The sequence below is a fragment of the Uloborus diversus genome, chromosome 6 (genome assembly GCF_026930045.1).
Source record: "Uloborus diversus isolate 005 chromosome 6, Udiv.v.3.1, whole genome shotgun sequence".
Lineage (NCBI taxonomy): Eukaryota > Metazoa > Arthropoda > Arachnida > Araneae > Uloboridae > Uloborus > Uloborus diversus.
In genome coordinates, this window is record NC_072736.1 from 58,666,006 (window position 1) to 58,682,784 (window position 16,779).

General features: G+C 34.3%; 1 protein-coding gene across 1 annotated transcript in view; it reads right to left on the bottom strand.

Annotated features, from left to right (window-relative positions):
• Positions 1-16,779, bottom strand: part of LOC129224669 (protein ABHD18-like) — a 63,258-nt gene extending 46,479 nt beyond the window's left edge. Inside the window, exons 1-4 of the mRNA XM_054859212.1 lie at positions 16,478-16,779; positions 15,932-16,063; positions 8,987-9,071; positions 6,418-6,518 (exon numbers count right to left, since the gene is read on the bottom strand). Coding sequence (XP_054715187.1) covers positions 6,418-6,518; positions 8,987-9,071; positions 15,932-16,026 — 281 coding nt within the window. The 5' untranslated portion in view covers positions 16,027-16,063; positions 16,478-16,779. The remainder of the gene's footprint in view (positions 1-6,417; positions 6,519-8,986; positions 9,072-15,931; positions 16,064-16,477) is intronic.

Sequence of the window (16,779 nt, forward strand, 5' to 3'; positions counted from 1 at the left end):
TTATTCTTATCATTGATTTTGTTTAAAAAAAAACTCAAATAAAATTATTCCTTACATCTGAAAGACTTTCCTGTAGTTGAAAGAATAATTTTTGAAAAAAAAAAACAGTGTACTTTATAGATGAAATAATCAAAATTTGAACAAAGAAAATTTTTATTTTTTCTTCCTCACTCATAACCCAAGTAATAATTCCACTGTTCTCTGATTTTATGTCTAAACTGAACCCTTTAACACTTTTATTAAGAACAAACAGAGCTTGAGAAGGATCCTCTTGACGTTTTTCAGTCTTCTTTATGCTTGAATGTTTTAGCATGCTGCCTCAATTACGAAAATCCACTATTGCTTATGGGCACTGATTAGTTGCAAAAATGGCAAAAAGCGGTAAAATTATCTTTTCCTTTAGTGCACCATGCACCAAAATTTGTAGAATTAATGTCCTCCTGGTTCAACAATAAAAAAAACGGGAATATAGGAAATATAAGACATTTTTCAAAAATATAGGAAATATAGGACGATTTTGATGCTTTTCTTGAAAATATAGGAAATATAGGATATATAGGACTACTTCGATCCCTGTAGATACCAAAATTTACTAGTCGTAAAAACGCATTTTATAGTCTTTCTTCGGTGACATCAGAGACGGGACGGAGGAAGGGGAAGCGTGGGGGGAGGTGTCAGGGGTTCAGGGGAGGAGGATTGCTCCAAGAAAATATTTGAAATAGGCGTATGAAAAATAGAAAATTTTAGTTAATCTTTAGTTGTGTTTGGTTGCAAGGACAAAAGAGTCAAGTATAATCAAGGTGCATGGCGAAAATTTCGAAATTGACCTCAAATATCGCAATTTTAGGAACTTTTTCGAGACTTTAGGTGAAAGTAATGTTGCAGTTCTTTCTTAAAATTCTTTCAAAATCGAAATCAAATTGAAGCTATATTTTAAGACCGTAGCTTAGGAAGGATCGGCGTTCTTCCCGAAAAATCTCCGAAACTGAAATTTTAAACCCGCAATTTTGGGTTACCTTTGTTGACGTTGCAAGAGGGAGGGAGATTCAATCGTCTCCCATCGAAAGATTTCGAAGTATAAGTTTAAAACGCAAATTTAGGCCGTCTTTGGTGACGGCAGGGGATCTGACGGCTATCCTCCGGTAATTTCTCGGCACTATTTTTTCAAAAACCCGTTTTTGGCCAGATTTGAAAACAATAGGGGAAACGTGAAAATATTCCGAACCAAAATATTTTTCGGAACTGAAATACATTATAGGCTATTTTTGTGGAAGGAAGGATTTTGGGGCTCTTAAGCGGATATTTCTAAAATCGCAATTTTATATTATCTTTGGTGACGTTAACAAAACTGGGAAGCTTCCACGAATCTTTTGGATATTTTTCAACATTAATATCTGAAAAATATAACTATAGACTTTTGTCCACCTCACCTCGACGATTGATGGATATGCCCTAGCGCCGAGAAAAGTTACATAAGCCTGGCAGTTCTCCTCTGGAATTCTTTAGAAATATAAGTCCCAAAATCGTACTTTAAGCATTGTTTGATGACGATGGGACCATTGAGAAGGAATACTAATGGAGGGAGCGACAGCAAATGTCTCAGTGAGATAAGCTTGGAACCCAATGTTTCCCAGGTCAGGTGACTAGTTTGGCTGGGAAGTTGTCGCATTTTGGCATTAAATATTTTTCAGACGACAGCACTAATTATGAAGTCGGGGCTACAAATCAGAGCTGCAGAGTTGTAGCGAAAATGACAGACTTTGGCTCCAATTCCTTTACCTAAACCATAATCCGACTCCGATTTCAACTCGAAGTTTAAAAACCTTCAGACTCTGACTCTTAGCATCGAAATCAGTCCGGATCCGAGTTCGACTCCGCAGCACTGCTACAAATTAAAGTTGTGGAGTCGGAAGTAAAATGACAGACTCCGAGAATTTTTGAGCATTCGACTCCGACTCTTTTTCTTCAAAATCAGTTCGACTCCGCAGCCCTGCTACAAATTAGGGTTGCAGAGTCAGATGAAAAATAACCGACTCTAACTCTGAGAATTTTAGATCCTTTGACTCCGACTCCTTTACCCAGAAATGCAGTCCAACTCCGGCTCTTGCAGTTTATAAGGACTTAGACTCCTGAGGCCAACTCTTTTACGCCAAAATCAGTCCAACTTCAACTCCGCAGGCCTGCAACAAACTAGGTGTGTGAAGTCGGAAGAAAAATGACCGATTCTAAAACGGGGAATTTTAAAGATTTCGACTCCGACTCATTTACCCCAAAATTGGTCAGACTCCGATTTTGACTCGGAGTTTCAAAACCTTCGACCTCCGACTATTTTACTTAAAAATCAGTCCGACTCCGACTCTGCAGAACTGCTACAAATTAGGGCTGTGGAGTCGGAAGAAACTGGCCGACTCTGACTCAGGGAATTTTAGAGCTTTCGACTCCGATTCCTTTACCCCAAAAGCAGTTCGAGTCAGATTTTGGAGTTTCAAAAACTTTGATCTTTGACTCCAACTCTTGAACTTCAAAATCAGTCCGACTCCGCAGCACTGCAACAAATTTGGGTTGTGGAGTCAACAAAAGAAGAACCGACTCCAACTCGCAGGGAATTTTAGAGCCTTTGATTCCTTATCCCACTACCCCAAAAGCAGTCAGACTCTGATTTTGACTCGGAGTTTCAAAACCTTCAGACTCCGACTCCAACCCTTTTACTCCAACTCTGACTCTGCAACCCTGCAACAATTTAGGGTTGCAAAGTCGAGAGAAAAAAGGCAGGCTTCGACTACGGGAATTTTAGAGCCTAAGACTCTGATTCTGAACTCGCAAGACTAGCAATCAGTAATCATACACCAAGCTTACAAAAGTAGCAGATAACATACAGTGCAAATCTTTTAATAAGGACTGATTTCGGATGAATTAGATTTTGAATTGTTTCAGCACATAATGTAAATATTTATTTGATTTGTTCATATTATTATTTTGAATTTCAACTCTTAAACATTGATTGTTTACCAGAAGGTTTTTAGAATGAAGGTCTTTCTTCCTGTTTTAACTATCTACGTAAATAACTATTTGACAATTATTAACATTACTAATTTATGTATAATTTTTGCACACATTTCTGGTAGATCGAGACAATTCGTGAAAATTAAAAGTATCTCTTCTTTTTTGGTAAAGTCTGCCCATCTCTGTTCAATTCAAATGAATATGTATTCTGAAAAAATATCGTCTGCTTTCGAAAAACAATATTATTAAAACAGAAGATTAAACCCAAGTCAAGTAAGAAGAAAACAAATTAGAATAATTCAACCGCCCTATTTTTTAATTTATCGTCTGCGTAAATTTATTTTTATTATATTTTGGAAACAGTTAAGAGTTATTATTTTTTCTGAAAATATTAGATCGACCAAGTGTGTTGTGAGTAAGCGAAAGTTTTCAGCCTGAATTATTGTGATAAGTTTTTATGTTGTGAATCGGTGTAGTTAAATTGAGCGCGTGTGTGTGCTCTTTGAAATATAGCATTGAAACTTTATGATTGTTATTAGAAGATTAACAGAGTTTTAAGCAATGTTGGAAGATCAGTTCTAAAAGGTATCATTACTGATTATTGTTACTAGCAAAGGCAACGCTGCGAACCTTTTGCCAGTTTTAAATAAATAACAGATACAAATACAGGCCTGTCATTCAAACTCCCCCTCCCCACTTCTTCCCGGATTTTTAAATATGATGCAGCCTCATTTTTCATGTATTTTGATGTTTATTCCTTGTAATGACAGTCATGTACAAATATGTTTAAAGAGTTCTCTCACTGACTGAAAATTTATGGATTCTTGTGTCTTGTGTAATCAATGTTTTGAAATTATTTCAATTGTAGGCACACTAGTATTTAAATTAAAGCATAAAAGTAACAAATATTTATTTTCAAATCTAAAACTTGTTCTAAACGCATCTGCTGTTCACAGGAGCTTGGCGAGAAGCTACTCGCCAACAAAGCAAACGTACACAAATTACTCGAGAGCCGTTAAAATAATTACTAGTTAAGTAAAAAGTGTTTTTATGGAACTAAAATATTATTTGCACTCATGATGAACAATGTTTCATTACATTTATAGGTAAAATCAGTACAAAAATTAAAAAATTGTAGGCAACTGCAGGAAATGTACTCATTGAATGCATATATATGTTATTTTTTCTTTATTTAGAAGTAAAAAACATTTGTACATACCTAAGAAAAGTTACTCGATTTCCTGGTATGACTTTTCTTCACAGTTTCTAATGCTACAATACTGCACTATTGCTATAAATCTAATTTTTCCCTTCTACAGTTAAATGTTTTTATCATTCATGGCTTCGGCTAAGGAAAACTTCTTCTGCGGTTACGGTCAACTAGAAATTGCTCCCCTGGTCACATGGTATGGTTGCCATATTGGGATAGTAGGGTTGCACTCTCTCCATCTATTCCTTCTCAATGGATAGGACAAAGAGCGGGCGAGGTTCAGTGTGCCCTCACGAACTGTGTTTTTGAAACTGAAATCAATTTCAGGCTAGTTTAGGCAGGAAGCTGTGGCTCCACGGAACCGTCTAAAAACGAAATTTTCAGGTATAGTGATTGCGTTCGAGAAAAGGGGGATCCGGGGTCTTTCCCAAAAGTTCTTGAAATTGATGTTTGAAAAACGCAATTTTAGTTTGTTTTTCAATACGTTAAGTGCGAGGGGGTGGAATTAGGGGCTTCTCTAAAGACGCTAATTGAGACTGTCTTTGGTAGTAATGTTTGCGAATGGATTTTGGGGTCCTCCACTGCAAAAATTTCGAAAAATGGCAAAGCAATTTTACATGACGTTTGATGATAGGAAGGGCTGTCGTCTGAAAACACGTTTTGGAGTCAACATTTTTAGGCTATGTTTGATTAAGTTACGTTGGAAGAGGTGAATCAGAGACTTAATTGGGTCCTTAAGATCGATGGTTCAACCAGCAAAATTTTTTGAAAGTAAAGTCCTAGAAACGCAATTTTAAGCCTTCTTTAGTTTCGTCAAAGAGGTCATGGCATCCTTTTGGATCTTCGTTTCGGAGCTACATTTAAATTTGTTACCCAGGGCAAGGGCCCTGTCCTCCTACCTGATCTGAAACCAAGCAGTTCATTCAAAATTTTAATCTGAAAAATTGTCGTAAAGTGGGAAAAGTACAACATTTTAGTTCGTCATTCATATATGTTACTCTCAAGGGAGTCGTATTTTTTCACTTTCTCTCAACGCATCCTTAAACACAAAGTTTGTTACATAGTTTGTTGTTTGAAATGCTTGCGAGAGTATCTAATCAGTATAGCTTTTTTAAATAAATAAAATATGTCTTCATTGTTTAGGTCTATAAAAGCTGGAGGGGGGGGGGTAACATTAGTTTCCGCCCTCGGTGCTCCTTTTAGACGGCACCATTTCATGCTTCAGAAGGGAGCCTTTCCCCTCCCCTGTATCCATGCCTGATTACTGCTTCTGTCAAACTTTGCAACCAAATGAAACATGTGTGTTAAGAATAGATATTAATGGACAATGAATCAACACAATGTTCCCTAACATTCTATTTTTCTTAAACTATGCTATGTTGTCAGGAAATCAACACATACTTTGACAATTGAACATTTAAAAATCAGCATATTAATTCGACTTATTATGAGTTATCTTGTGAGAAATTCTTGAGCAATTTTGCTTGATTATAAGAACTATATGATGCGGCCTGCGGCTGCCCCTTGCTTTGGCCGCCCTTGTGCGGCACACACTCTGCACACCTGCTAGGATCGGCCCTGGGTGTAAAAATCTCCATCAACAGCATATCTCTCTTCCTTTCATTGGTTTTGTCTGACTTTTCCTGAGAAACTAAGAGTTTGCAATACCCTACCTTCCCCTTTTTCCACTAGTTACACCCCTTCCCTTATCATTTTACTCAAAGAAGGGAAAGAAAAAGACAGCTGTTACACCATGTGTTTGTCAGAAATGGTTCTTTCTCATATGCTTGATTCATTTAAGGGCATTTGATTCAAATATTCTGCTGTTTTTTTTTTCTTTTGAAGTAAGGTTTTGTAGCAGATTCAATTAACTACTGATTTAAATACTCGGCGCTCACTGTACAAGAATTATATTCTTCCACAAATGGAGCACAGTTTAGCAAATTTTCCATTTTTAAGAATAAAATTCTTCGCAACTGAATCTACTCTAGATCAGCAGCCAATTACTGTTATCTATGATAAATACTTCAAAAATATTTATTCTCGTGATAGGTACATCTACATAACTACTCCACTTTATAAGCATAATAAACAAACCAAAACTACACTATTTTTCCTAATAAAGCTAAAAATGATTTATTTTGTTTCATTTGTTCATTCATTTATTTTTCAATTTTAAAATGAAAAAATGTTGGATCACAGACCTCGCAATTCGAGACTCCTCAGGAACTACATCAGGCAAATGATTTACGAATGGGCTCAAGAAATGACCATCAAGTATCTGATAGTGAGCATGCTTTTCCACCTACATTTTGAACAAAACTAGATGTAGAAAATGTGAAAAGCAAAACAATTAGTAAAATCTAGAGTGTAAAGAAAAGACTAGGCACCAAAAGTAGACAACCCTAACAATAAATAATAGATTAGAAAACACAAATCTCAGCATGATGAGTTCAGTATCGTAGTACTCTGCATCAAGGGTTCATACTCAATTTGGATAAAAAAAATTCCATGACTTTTTCATGACTTCATAAAAATTTTCATGACCTTGTTAAACGAAGAGAATAGTACTATTAAATGCCAAACTTGCCAATTTTCGCAAATGGGCTTTCAAAAAACTTTTATGTGAGTGCCACTACTCATTGGAGGGCACTTACTTGTGACTGAAAAAATATCAGTGCACTGCAGAAATTAATAAATCATTCTCATTTGTTTTCATAATATCAATTTAAGTTCAGTAAAAATGCAATACACTGATGTTTAAATGTCTAACAAATATTTAATAAATAGGGCAGAATAGTAATGAATGGGACAAAAATTGAATGGGTCATTACTAAAAGTTACCAATAATAAATTTACTTCATAAAAACATTGCCCTTTGGTGTCCAATAGTGCATCTACTCACCAATGTAAGTGAACAGTATACTATATTCGTTCAGTAAAGTAAAGCCACGTTTTTCAGTTTTTGCATTTTTCTAAATCAGATATTTCAGCTGGCCACAAGGGGATAAGTTTTATGAGCTGTATGTTGAGCATCACTGTTTTAAAGTATTAGAATTCCCCTATTTCTATGTTCTATTGCCTGACTAAAATCTTCACTTTCTAAAGCCTTCAACATATTAAGATAAACTCTGGTAAATTTAATAATGAATTTTTTACAAATAGTTGAAACAAACTAGGGTGCAGTTGAATGACACTTTTTGAGGGGGTGTGGCAAAACCAAGAGAGTGCAAGTCCACTACTACGGAATATAAAATACAACAAGTGCAGAAATAATGGTGAATTCAAAATTAGTGATACGTTATATGCAATATTACTAAACCACTCCATATTTTTAGTGCTCTTTTAGATATTGTTACTTTCTTACTATTCAAGACATTTTTCTATGATTTTAAATAAATTTCCATGACTTTTAATGAAAATATTAGTTTTTCATGACTTTTCCAGGTCTGAAATTTGTTTATTTTTTTCCATGACTTTCCAGGATTTCCATGACATGTGCAAACCCTGCGCATTAATAGAAGAGTTATGGTCAAGGGCAGCCATATGGGGGCCAGGGAAGGGGAGGGGGCTCCAGCCATTAATGAATAAGTTATTAAAAATGTCAAATTTTAATGACTTTAATCTGTCCTGAAATCTGCTTCCATGGGGAAAATATCCAGCTAAACCATGGTTAAAATATCTGAGACCCCCCCCCCCCTACAATTTTGCATATGGGCGCCCATGGTTATGGTCAACATTTTTTCTCATTTTTTTCAATGAAAAATATCAGTGATACATTGGCATTTTAAAGTTTTTCAAGGCTGATGGCCATTTTTTTTTCTCTACATCAACATTGGCCAGTGCCAGAGCTTTGATTTACCTGAAACAAGACACAAACTTGAAACTCCCACTTTTACTCATCTTCCTTTAAGTTTTAATGCCTAGTTTCAATGGAAAAAAACAGAAATAGAGAGAATTAATTTGTCGCCTGGGGCAAGGGCTTGCTCCCTCTTAGATCCAGCACTGACATTGGATACTGATTCTAACAGTTTTTTTTTTTTTTTTCAATAATCAGTGTCAATGCATTAGTGAGTACTAATTATTATCAGTAAAAAAAGGCTTAAATATCCTTAACGTGTGCAACGGCACCCATATGCAAAATTGTAAGGGTGGGGGGGGCCTCAGATATTTTCTCCATGGTTTAGCAGGACATTTTCCCCCTTGAAACTGATTTTACTGCAGATTAGATTGATTAAAATTTGACGTTTTTAATAACTTATTCATTAAGGACTGGAGAAGAAATGTTTTTACATTTTTGCAAAGAAAAAAGTACTAAAAGCAAGAAAGTTCTAATTTATAAAAGGGAGGGGGGCTGCCCCCCCCCCCTCCTCCATATGGGCACCCTTGAATGTGTGTGACTGACACATTTCTATATGTCAATTGTTAGGGGTCTTGTTTTACTTTTTAGAAGCGGAAAAAAAACTCTTGAAAACAAACATAGAGGTATTTTTACATTTGAATTTTGATTTTGGTCAGTTAGTTTGATCGAGCTTTACGATATAATAGGCTATATTCTGCAAACTATTGTCAAAGGACTAAAACAATTGAAAGAAGAAGAAAAGTAACTAAAGAATTTTGTACAAAATATGCTAAATTAAAACACAATCAAAAGTTTAAAAACCCTTAATAAAATCAAAAAATTTTACTAAAGAATAAAATTAACAAGAGCAATCATATTATTGTTATTTTATCTTTACTTTTGAATACGCAAAATCAACAACAAATATTCACCTTATCAATCATAACAGGATAATCAGGTTCAACCAAATGTCTGCAGGTTTCACGATTTGATATAATCTTCCTGAAGGCAAACAACCTGAAATTCCACAGAATACAGTTTATCTAATTTAGGTCAGAGCAAAATGTAATAAAATCAGATTCATTAATGAGAAAATATTAGATAATTGAGACAAGCAGGTTTCAGAAAATAAGGAAATATTTAATGTGACAAGTACACATTAATATGAATAAACTAGCAACAAAATAGAATGAAATATTTTGTCAAGCATTTACTTATACTCAAACTCAAGGTCATTCTAAGTTCAAGTTTGAAAAGTTTTCCCCACTATGTATCATCAGATCACCCATTTTTCCACTAAACTTTTATGAATAACTGCAATAATATTCAATTGTTCATGCAGGACATTTCAATATCAATAATGAGTAAGTTCCCTCTTTTCCTCGTCAGTCTTTCTCAAGGTCAATGATATTTTGGATCTTGTCCGACTTCATCAGACCAGATGGAGGGATAAGCCACAACACCAACACAACAACAGTAAGTCCTAAATGAGTCTTTTTTAACAAATTTGATGACATAATTGCAATTCTTGAATGCCCATATATATCTTTTTTATTCAATGCACTTATATGGTGCATGACCCGTCCGCAAAACTCAGAGCTCTATTCAGAAAATATAGAAATTCTGCCCTCCCAAACATTTACGTTTGTGGTGCACCACAGAAAAATACCACAAAATGCAAATAAAGCACATATGTATATTTTTAGAAAAACGGTAATAAAAACATCAAAACAAACACATCAAATCAAAAATTAGTTCGGGAAATATCCTCAAAAACACTATTAACTAAATAACGGGCAATTCCATGATACGGTCAACCAGATGTGATCAATTTTTCAAAATTAAAATTTCTAAACAACTAAGGTAACATTTTAAAGGTAAAGAGTTGTATATTTTGAAATGCCTGTCTAAAATTTGATGACTTCAGTTATAAATAAGTTACAGGAGGTTGAACTAAGGTCAACATCTTGAGTATTTTCAAACCATATTTGGTGACTCTCAAAGAAGTTCTATTTTTTCCAAAAAATACGTACCAATATTATGAATTGAGAAAAAATTAACATTTAAAGATACAATGCAGAGGTGATAATGTTGCAAAAATGTGTCAAAATAAAATTCATTTGTATTTATAAAAGAATTCCTCTAGGGTACATTAAGTGTTTTACGTCCAACACCAAAATGTGCAATTAATTATAATGAGCCAATAATTTTAAAGCTACATACATGTATTTTTGGTTATAAAGGAAGATTTTCAATCTGGTTGATGTAACCTATTTTAATTTTGTAACAAGTGAATATTTTTTATTAAAATCTGGGTGTCGGACGTAAAATTTTTTTTTTACGTCTGACACCATTTACATCCGACACTGTTACATTCCTTTAAACAGCATACTTTTCCAACTGTGTGTCTCCTATTTTTGTCCTTAATTTCAAAGTTAAAGCAAAACATGCATAAAAAAACAACTTAGTGAATTTACAGTATATAAATATAGCGTTGAATGGTGTAAGTAGTACCCTTTATGAGAACAGTTAATGTATATAAAGGTGTTGAATGAATGTAATACAGTTGATTAAGATCAATTTTGGCAACTTAGCCAAAACTATAAGAAATTGGAAACACTAAATAACTGTCTACATAAAGTGTAAAGTTGGCAAAGGAAGTACCATTATCAACATTAGTCCTATCCAAATACAGTCGAGTCCCGACTTACGCGAGGGATACGTTCCAAGACCCCTCGCGTAAGTCGAAATTTCGCGTTGTAGAAAAAAAAAGGGGAAAACTTTTATAAACATGACCAATTATTTTATACACTTGTAAATGCCACCTCAAACAGTTAAAAACTATGTCTTAACTATGCATTACGGTTTCTTACATAAAAAACTGAATTTTTATTCATATTTTAATTAAAAAAAACTGTTTTATTCAACATAAAATACTGCTACGATGCACAAAAAAAAAGATCAATGGGAAAGAAAGACATAAAATAAACCAGTACGGTACATACAGTATGTAGTAAGAAAAACAAATGTTCGATGGTTTTACTGTACAGAAGAATCCAGTAATGATAGTTGTAACTTAAAAAGATGAAGATGATTTATGCTTCGTGATCTAGAACCGTTACTTTTATTTTTTAAATACACAATACAGTTGATTCACTAGTTCTTTTATAACATTGCTACATGGCAACACCCCTCTTCCTGGTTTCTTAAGATTCACAATACAAGAGCAGCTTCCATTTTCATAATTTTTGGTGAACTTATACGGATTTCCTTTTCTTGACTTTTAATTGTACACATGGAAGATTTACGCATACCTAATTGTGTTGCTATCTATTGATGTGCTATCTTTGACGCATGTTATAGTCGTTCAAGCACATAATATTTTGCTTTTCTTTAATTGTCAGAAACTTTCTCTTTTCCTTTCAATCTTCACAAGATGAAACATCGCATTAGGTGTCATTTTTTTTCAACAACTTTCACATTCAGAATAAAAAAAAAAGGAAAACGAGGAGTAGTTATTTGTATAAGGGATGTATCTGACTAGTACAGTGTGGGAACTTCTGCTCTCAGTGATGCTAAAGGGATAAAGGTCCATTCCCGAAAAAAAAAATTAGTAGTCAATAACAAAGCCGATATTTAAAGACCATGATTCCCTTCCGAAAGTTCTCGTGTTGCGGATGAGAAATTCGCGTTATGTCCAAATTTCATTATTGGTGAAAAAATTTGCATTATAGCCGTTTCGCGTAAGTCGGATCGCGTTGTAGCGGGAGTCAACTGTAATTTATCACCAGCTTTAGCAGTTTTTGCTGCTGAACTATCAATTCCTACTAAATCATCAAAGTTGTCTTGTATTTTACTAATACAAATATTTTTACACAGTTGCTTTTGATTTTCGAATCTTCACTGTTATGGGGGAACCACTTACCCCTTAGTATGGGGACCTCTTATAGCAAAATTTCACAGGGTAAGTGGAACCCCTCCTCTAAAAGTTATTAATAATAATTTCATTCAAAAATTCTGGTTGCAGCAAACTGTACATGAAGGTTTAATGATCATAAAAAAATAAGAAAAGTTAACCAAGAAAGACTTCTTTAAAAAATGTTGCTTGAACTCGCCAATTTTTTTTTTTTTTTTGACTAAGTTTTCTGATCAAGAAAAAAATTCCACGAAACCCAAATATTTGCAAAACCAATCACTGTGATGAACCACGACATGATCAATAGGGTGGAGTGAAAAAATTAAAATTGGATAAAAGCTAAGTAGTAGTGCGGAAAAGTTGTGTTTTGTACAGATATTTAGTCATGCAAAAGCATTTTTAAAACAAAAAATATCTTGAGGGTCTGCTTTTGCTTTGAAATTGACCATTATTGCATCAAAACTGACAAAAGTTATAAAAATTTCCTCAAAAATCAAAATTATTTAAAAGCTAAGCAATAGCATGGAAAAGTTGCCTTTTGTATAGATATTTTGTCATGCAAAAACAGTTTTATGACAAATAATATCTTGAGGGTCCGCTCGCATCTTGAAATTGATCATTATTTCATCTAAACTGACAAAAGTTGTAATAGTTTCATAAAAAATCAAAATTTTATTAAAGCTAAGTAATAGCGCTGAAAAGTTTCCTCTTGTATAGATATTTTGACATGCAAAAGCATTTTTATAGCAAAATATTTTGAGGGTCAACTCGGACATTGAAATTGACCATTATTGCATCAAAACTGATACAAATTCTAATGATTCCATTAAAGCCAAAATTTTTCCAATATGATGAAAAAGCACTTCAAAGTTGACCGTTTGTGTAAATTACATACCAAATTCAAATATTTAAATAATAAAATATACTAAATATCATATTCCTTAAAATCACCCAATATCGAGTTAAAATTAAGTAACTTTACAATACTTAGCACACTGAGAAAAATGTATTAAAAGTTATTCCTTTAAAAAGATTAGCTTTAATATGCATCAATTATTATTTATATAAAACTAAAAATTATAAAAAACTAACAAGTAAATGCATTTTTGACATAAAAGATTCTCTGCTTGACAAATGTGACTTTGCACCAAAATGTGATTTTTACATATTATGATAAATTACAAAATTTAAACATAAAAGTATGAAATTATCAATCCAATTTTTTACAGTCACAGAAATTACACAGCAAAACTAAAGAAGTTACTAAATGAATTCTCAAATTGCTGTTCCTTCAAATTCAAACTATAATCCACACACTACAAACAATGACACATAGTTTGGTGGAAAAGTCGACTTGGAGATCAGTTTTATGACTGACAATATTCAGACTTTATAGTGTGTATTGAAAACTTATGCCGCAATATAACACTCTGTGACAGTGTCATATTGCGGCATAAGTTTTCTGGATTCTAATCTTATTCTAATTAATCCTTCTCTCTTGCTTACACCACAAACTGTAGACGATGCTTCTGTGACTAATTTAACGCATCATTCCACTGCTTGAGTGTGACATGGGAGGCTATGGAAATCAAACAATTCAGAAGGTACGCCATCAAGCACCATTTCTTTCAAATCCTTATCTAGAATTCCACTTGTAAGTGGCGGCTCCGCGTGTTCCCAATTTTGCCAATCGATGAGTTCATGGTAGTCTTCAGCATCAAAATTAAACTCTGGAATTGTAAATTTTCGCAATCCAATCGGTGTCATAGATCTTGCATTCATAATTTGACGCAAACCAAGTTCTCTGACAGTGTCGATCATCTGTGATCATCGCTATCAATATGTTTTCTGGATTCCCAAAGCAACCATTGCACTAAATCACAGGATCAATTACAGATTTTAATTCAGAAGAGAGATAACGTGACTTTTTGATTGCTTCAAAGAGGTTTTTAGAATCATCTTTGCAAGAGTGGTTAATCTTAATGGTAAACCACATTGTTGCATACACTTTCATAACATATACTGCTAATGTGTATAAGTTCTGCCACGGACTGTCAGTTGTCATGTACAGCCGTAAAATTCTATTTGCCGTCGTTAACCACCGTGAGTGTACTAATGTTTCAGGTTCTCGTTCAGACAAATTTTCAGAGCACTGACCGCTAGCTACAGTTTTACAAACATCAAATAAGTACTGTTGATCAGTGCTCAACTCATTTCTGTTTATATTCAGAAGATTAACCTGAATCGGTTGAAATGTTACAACTGGCAACTGTTCACATCCATCCAATGCTTTACCAATGATTCCACAGAATGCGCGTGGACCTTCTGTTTTACCATCTAAGTGTTTCAAAAGATGTCGTAAGGGAAGTTCGTTAGAATGAAATTGGCATACTAACCATTGCAACGGTTTCTTGAAATGAACTTCGAGAAGTCGTATTACATCTCCCTTTCTTCCAGTTTTTACGTTGGTTCCATCACATCCAACAGCTACACAATTATCGACTAAAATGTTATTGCTTGTTATTGCTTTATTACTAGTCAGTCCAACTCTTTAAATTTTTTAAATTTATACTTTAAAAATCGATTTTCAAAAACTAACATAATTTTTCATTCAGGGGATGAAGTAAGTATCTTGTAAATAAATTTAATCATTTTGGATCAGTTTATAGTTGGTAAATGAAATTAAAACTGAGAAATTTTTCTTCATTTTTTATGTCCGACACCATGGAATTGCCCTAATCTAAATAAATAAACCCTCAAAAATTCAATTAAAAAATAAATTCCTCAAAACAGGAGAAATTCATTCATTTTGCATGACAGTAGGATAGAAAAAAAAAATCATTTTATCCCTTCCTTTTTCATCCGCAGAGTGAAAAAAATAGCGTCCGGATTTGGGGGCCAAAAAAATTAGCAACAGTTGAAGGAAAACACATAAAATCACAAAACTAAAACAGCATGGCTACAAACAGGTTTAGTCTGATTAGAGCAAAATCTAATTACATCTGGGCTGAAAAAAATTTAAAAAAATAAAGATTGGAAAGGATAAATTTAGAATTAAAATAGATATTAGAATCCAAGAAATTAATTATTTTTGTGAAAAATTAAGTAAGCACTAACAAAAGAGGGGTGGTTATGTAACAATGAAATCACTGCATCCCACGCTGTTTTATAAAAACTATTACAAATTTGAATTTAAAAAATAATAAAGTTGTACTCACAGCTTGCAGGGTTTTAAGCAATAAGATCCTCGTTTTAAAAAAAAATTAATTAATTAAAAGAAAATTTCTCCACAAGGCAAATTTACCACTAGACCACCATCCAAAATGCGAAAAGCGGGGATGGGGGGAAAGAAAGGCATGGGGTGCTCTGTAGAGTGGGTAGTAGGGTCAGAGAAATGAAGAGGTTGTCGTACTATCCCCGTAGTGGAGCCGGTTTGCTATGAGAGCAGTTTATCGCCAGGGATGGGGAGATATCCAGTACTCATGGCAACCAAGGTTCACACATTAAGGGGTAAACTCCCAGCTGGGCTGACGCCCAGCACGGGGACCTTCCCCGGCACAATAAGCATCAAGACCGTTCGTTCGAGACCAAGTTCGTCGAAGGTTCGCCAAGTTCGTCGTCACTTGGTTCGTCGAGACCAAGTTCGTAGTCCAGACGACTATCGACCGTCGCACCCAGCCGTTTGGGGGCCCACTACGCTGACCCCCCGGACCCTAGAACCTAAGGCTTACAGCTAAGTGGTGGGGTGTGTGCGGAGAAAAGTTTATCGCCAGGGAAGGGAAAATAGTAGGGTTGTCGTAGTATTGCGACAGTGGCGCTTGGTTGCCATAGGAGAGAGATTATTTACCATAAGAAAGAGAAATATTTGAAAAAGAACCTTTATCGAATGCTCCCCAATATAACATAAGAACTAAACATAAACACAGAATGTAAACAAAATAGCACAATATAAATATGTCACCTCTTTAAATTTTCAGGCTTTCCCCAGCCTTTCGTAAAAAATTTCGCCAGCATTATGCTACGATAAACAGCATCTAATTTACTTGGAGATGGCATTTTCACTTTTTGGTGCACGAACAGTAGAGAGAAATATCTAGGGAGAATTTGATCAAAGTTAAAATTTACATAAAAAAATTACTTTTAGGAGGAATTGAAACTATACTCCAGGGGTCGATCCAGGTATTACGGTTCGATTTTGTGATTAAAAGATAGAAATGTTGGTGTACATTTTCTTTTTTGGGAAAAAAAAAGATAACGATTTTTTAGGCATTTTTCTTTCATATATTTTTTGTGCAAAAATTCTGTCATACCATATGCAGCATGTTTGGTGGCTTTCGCAAATCCAATATACAATATATGGTGACGGCTTTTCGATGCAGAATGTTTTTAAGGGGCAGCGGAGTGAAAGCCATTTGTGCCTGAATCGACCCCTGAAACTCAATGATTATACGACTTGTTTTCACATTTCAAGAAAAATCATCAGCAATATTAAAATTTCAATACGTACCAAAGCTTCTCAAATTTTCTATGGAAAATCCATACAAGATTTGAGAAAAGATAGCACTGCATAACGTGCTAGTATAGAATATGAAGAAGGTGACTACGATTCCTGATGGACAAAATCCATTGCGTTACCAAATACCTTTTCAATTTCATAGATGATAGTAGTATTTTGCAACTAAGGTTTATGATCTTTTATTGAGATAAGGAATATGACATACGTTATTCACTGAACACTAATGCAAACTTGTTATTAAAGAAAGTATTATCACATGCAAAGAAAAATAATAACATCACACCACAGACAAC